This window comes from Halyomorpha halys, unplaced genomic scaffold (genome assembly GCF_000696795.3).
Source record: "Halyomorpha halys isolate HHAL.00 unplaced genomic scaffold, Hhal_1.1 Scaffold261.1, whole genome shotgun sequence".
Lineage (NCBI taxonomy): Eukaryota > Metazoa > Arthropoda > Insecta > Hemiptera > Pentatomidae > Halyomorpha > Halyomorpha halys.
The window spans coordinates 882,273-888,211 of NW_027116513.1; the positions used below are offsets into that span (position 1 = coordinate 882,273).

General features: G+C 25.7%; 1 protein-coding gene across 1 annotated transcript in view; it reads left to right on the top strand.

The window, feature by feature from the left end:
- The first annotated feature begins 1,199 nt into the window (after positions 1-1,199).
- Positions 1,200-5,939, top strand: part of LOC106680426 (pancreatic lipase-related protein 2) — a 22,858-nt gene continuing 18,118 nt past the window's right edge. The window contains exon 1 of the mRNA XM_014420140.2: positions 1,200-1,355. Coding sequence (XP_014275626.1) covers positions 1,286-1,355 — 70 coding nt within the window. The 5' untranslated portion in view covers positions 1,200-1,285. The remainder of the gene's footprint in view (positions 1,356-5,939) is intronic.

A 5,939-nucleotide genomic window follows, 5' to 3' on the forward strand; every position in this document is an offset into this window, starting at 1 on the left:
TCCAAGTAATTAATAGGACCAATTAAAACACCCCGAAATTTATTACTAAAATATTATTCCGAAAATTATTATTAAATGAAATAACAAAATTACCATACAATTTTGTTAAGTTACGGAGAAACAAGAGGGAGGGGGAAGAAAAACTGACTTTTTAACTAAAAATCTCAGAAAAGTTATAGAGAGAAATATATGAATTCATTATTACAGAAATACTACAAGCAGGAATATTTCATTTCTATTTAAAGATTTTTTCACCTTGAATCTGAACATGTTAAATGATTTGAGAGTATTCAAAGGAGTAAATTACATTATAACAAGCATAAAATTGTCATTATGATGATCCAGTGGAAAGCTATTAAAAGCTATTTAATTCATCTACAAAACAAAAATCTTTAAATATTTACTTTATTTACCTATTTATAATGGATCCCATTTTGACTTTATCAGAGATTAATCGGAAAAATATTTTATATGTATTTATCCATTGTTCATTTTTTTTTTAAACAATTATAACTGTATTTATTCTATGAATAAACAAAATTAAAGATAATTTAGAGGAAGATTATTTTAAAAATTATTCATTTAAGCCCCATCAGACCATTTCGATAAGACCTATATGATGTTAAAGGTCATTAAATTATATATTGACATGATAAGTCTAATCAAAATAATTACAGTCATTTTTCAGAAAATCGAAAAAATATGAAAAATCGATTCCTGTAAAGTGACTATCGATATAGTTGCTGATAAATCCCAGGTATGTATCGGCGTTAAATATCTAATTTCAGTTTCGTACAATTTTTCGTTTTTGAGGCAAACTGATGTCATATAGATCATTTTGTTAGGCTTGGTTATTTTTTACTCATAGGAACTCAAAAGGTATATTTCTATAAAAACCGTGAGTTCGAAATTTTTCAGGATCACAATACTTTTCCTTACTATGTATTCCATATATAGGTTCGTAAAATTAATGCCGAATAAAAAAATATTTATTTATGGATTCAAGTTAAATTGAGTAAGATCAAGAAAATGTTTTTTGCTAAAAAACTTCCAGCTTCGTGACGTGATCGCTTGAGGTTTTATCTAAATCAAATATGGAACTACACAGAATTTTTTTTTAATGTAAAATTATCTATCATATTTTACACCTTTTAACTAAAATTTAAGGATTTTTAACCGGAAAAAATGCTGAGAGGACACTTAAAAAAATTATCAGATAAAAATAGGAAACAGCTCAGTTGGTTATAGGAACAGAGACAGTTGGTATATTCTGCTAAAAGAGACAATGTTGATTCTGTTGTGTTGTTTGCTTCTATCATTGTCGGGGACGTATTGTTTGAATGCCACAGAGAATAGTGAGTATATATTACATAAAATAATACATTAATTTGGTTATAATTAATTGTAAATACTTAACTGTAATTTTTTTTTTGTCTGGACTAGGGTAATAGCATTTCGTGAACTGTTTAAAATCGTACTTAAATACAATCTTTATCTACGAAAAGATTATTGTTTATCTCAGATTATTAGTTGATTATGGTATAAAACCGGATATAAAAATCTGTGTATGACGAATACAATATTGAAGAAACTTAATGATTCACAATATAATAATATAATAATTATTCTTCTTTATATAATTACTGTTTATAAATATATAAACTAATATAAACATATTAATTTATTTTTTTAGATAATTTATTTATTGTTATTTACAACTGTATACACATATATACAACAAGTAAATTTGCTGTAGGTGACATAGTGACATGATACAAACATGTGGAGAATCTACCCACTGATAGAACTCCAATAACATTTCTAGAGAAGATCTCGAGGCCATCTTCTTTTCAGACGCCTAGTATTAAATTTAATTTCTATTCTTGACATCACACAGGGAGCCAAATCTAAAATTAAAAAATAAACATAATTTTTATTAAATTGTTCAATAAACAAGGAAGTTATGGATTAAATATAAAAAGAAATAGTCAAATCTGATTGTAAAAAGTTTATTATGGGTAAAATATTGAAAGTTTTTGAAAAAAAAATTGATTTATTAAAATTAAGATAATATTACAAAATATCATATCATCTTAATCTTTTTGTAAATTGTAATAATTTAAAAAATAGTTTATCGGCCTTATTAAAATTTATATGTTTTTGTATATTTTTTTGGATATCTCTGTATTACACTTCTATTATTTTCAGATTTTAATTTCATTTTTTAAACTGAGAAAATATTTATGCATTTTTCTCCTTTATATTTAACCATTTTTTTTTATTACTAATAACAATTAAATTTATTAATTATTGTTGTTGCTTGCTGAAATTTATTGTATACAAAATTATAATGAAAATAAATTCAAATGACATAATAAGTGACAAAATATAGCATTTAAAAAAAAAAATTGAAAACAAAAATTAAAAAAAAGTAATAGGAAAAAAGAGTATGATGAACAACGATTGTAGATAGGTCTTGTGGTTATTAAATTTATATTCTATTGGCTCATTTTTAAATTAAAAAATCAGCTGAGAAAACAGGTACACTGTAATTATTTCATTCCAATTTTTGATTATTTAATTGAAAACTATATATAATTACTAATCGAAATTGACGAGTCTGCCAAGTATAGGTAGGAGGAATAAAAAAATGACGGCTGTTTCATGACGTTAAAAATAATTAGTTTTTATTCGGAGATCTATGTCTTTAAAACTACCAGCAACAATAGAAAATCTAAGAGAACATCATTTTAAGTAGAGACAGTTTGGTAAAACGTAAGCCCTAATAGAGCTATTTACGTTCTATAGTTCTCGAAATATAGTTTTTTAAAAATGTTGTATGGAAAGTAGTGAAAGATCAGTAGTTAGTGAATTTATTTTGAAAAATCTATATCTCAAAAACCATTTGACGTACAGATGTCAATTAACACTCAAATTAAAGCTAGTTTAATGGGCTATAAAGTAGTATGTGACGTGAATAACTATAAATCAATTTATTTTAGCAAATATCATGAAAATTACTATTCCTACAAAACTAAAGGTCAGAAACTACTTTATAGTACATTAAACTAGCTTTAATTTGATTTCTAATAGAATATAGAATATAGTTCCTGAAATATAGATTTCTCAAAATAAATTAATTAACTACTGATATTTGAGTACATTTTTATGAAATGTTGCTTTTTAAAAGGCTACATCAAGAAATAGCTATCTAATATTTCAGAAAATTTACTCTTCTTTAAATTATGTTCTTTCAAGTTTTCTAGTGTTGGTGGTAGTTTTCAAGATATGAAGAACTCCGGATGAAAATTTAATCTTTTTTTAAGGTTTTGAACAGTCGCCATTTTTTATTCCACCTACCACTTGGCAGACTCATCAGTTTTGACTAGTAATTATACATAGTTTTCATTTAAGTAATCAAAAAGTGCGGTGAAATAACTGCCTTTTTTTCTTCCCGGCTCTTGTACTATACTGTTAAAATGAGATTAGTGTGAACAAGTTAGAAGTTCGTTCGAAATAGTTTATTTATTTGAGCTCGGAGTTAAACTCACCTTATCACACACACAAAACTCAGAATGTTAGTCGCAGCCAATGGATGCTACTTTGGTCAGATTATTCGTTTAAAAATTAAGTACATTACCAAACAGACCAAAGTTAGGCTCGATAAATAGTGTGGTTTTCGGTAGATTAGCGTTTCCCAAAGTGGGTGGGTATCCCAAGTGTGTGCAAGGGGTGCCGCAGAAGAGTGCCAGTTTCTCAAAATATGCCAAAAAAAGGAAATCAAGTAGGAAATGTATAGTGCATTCCAGCATTTATTTTGCACTGTTTTTTCCTTCTATCCCTGCATATTCAACCGCTCTAAGGATAGTTGTTACAATAATTTTATTTTTTTTATCCGAACAAGGGTGTCCTGAATTTTTTTAGCCCAAGATGGGTGCGTGGAGAAAAAAGGTCACCTCGTCACCTCAACGTACCTTTGAACCTTATCGATTCATATTGTAGGAAGATAGTTGACCGTAAGAAGTAGATTGGAGGAAGATAGGGTGGCGATCAATGAAGGTTTCAAAATATTAACAAAAAACTATTTATTTATACTATACTATCTTCCTCCAACTTATCAGTTCAGATTTTCTTTAAAGTTTGCAGATATGTGTAGGTAGAGACCTAGAAAAATATGAAATTTTACTGTGATTAGTACACTTGTTTTCGCATTACGGAGCCCATAAAATCCTCATAATTGGTCTAAAAACAGAGAAGTTAAATCTTACTAACAGAATCAATATTCATGTATCGGTTATGTTTATTTTCATAAAAACTTCAATATAAACATCGCTGTAATAATTATTATGAATATATGTGATTGGAAATTTATTTATTTATTTATTTTTTAAACTAAGCCATTTCCATCCTTCATTTATGTTCTGTCCTTGTTGCATCAACACAACTATTCAAGGAATCAATTTTATACTATTTACGTTCAGAGAAAAATAAAATATAAATTTTAAATTAGGTTTTGATAAATGTTAACTTATAACTTTGTAGCATATGGGCATGAAATATACTATACAATGACATCAATCCCGTATCTCTAACTAAATTAGGGAAGCTTCAGCAGCAATTCGAAAACTTCTCTGTTTTTTAAAAACATTTTTGAGGATTTAATGGCTCCGTGATTCAAAAACGAGTGGAAAAATCACAATAAAATTTCACATTTTTCTATTTTTATACAAATAAAATTTCTCTGCAAAATTTGAAAAAAATTTGAGTTGGATTGATGATCATAATTTTACTAGTAATGATCATGCGTTTCCTCTTAAAGTAAATTTCACAATAATAGTTAGAATAATTAATAGTAATAATAATTAGAATTGCACAGCCATATCCTAAGTCAATTGTACTAGGAAAATATTTATGTTGTAATTGGAGATTAGGAGATTACAGTAGTTCACTCAGTAAGCTCCTACACTATTATATCAATATAAAACCTTTTCCTGGTAGTATTAATTAACGTTGCCCCCACATCTCCACTTACCTTTTTTCCGTTAATAAATCAATTTAATCTCATCTAATTTTTTTTCTTGAATAGTAGAACGTCATAAAAAAAAAATTAAATTTAAAAAACAAAATAAATGAACACAGTATAAAACAAATGCAACCTGATTTTATCTGTTTATAATAACAAAGGTTGCGAACTAATTTTTCATGATAAAAAACGTTCTAATATCAAGGTCATTATGAACTTTTATTAAAATTTTTTAAGGAAACTAATGTAACGTAATTTGGCTATCAAATAAAATATTTTAAAGGGTGAACATTTTTAATACGAAGAAAGTTATGGATGGAAGGTAAGTTGTTATAGAATGTTTATTTTCAATATATATATTTTTAAATATGTTTTAATTAAAATATTCTGTACAATGAATTGAATTTTAATTGGGCTTGCAAAAGTTGATAAAAGAGATAAATGTATAAATATTATCTTAGTTTAAAAAAAATAAAATTATTGCATATAAATTCGAATAAGGGTGAAAAAATATTTTTAAAAAAATTATTTCACTTTAAAAAACTTATAAAAGCTTAAATTGCCATCTTCTGACATTGATTAAGATGATATGTGTTATTTTGTAATATTATTTTAATTTTAAGGTTTTTTTTTTGACAAACTTTTATTATTTTACTCATAATAAATTAAAATAAAATATTACTAGAGTAAATTTAATAATAATTAATGATAAAATATCATATTATAAATGATAATATATAAAACTTAAGCCTGCTTAAAGTGCCATTTTTCGACACTGAGGAGATTAAGAAAATATTGTGTGTTAATTTTTAATATTGTTGTAATTTTAATAAATCTATTTTTTTTTCTCATAAAACTTTTATTATTTTACCCATAATAAATTAAAATAAAATATTATTAAAGTAAATTTAATAAT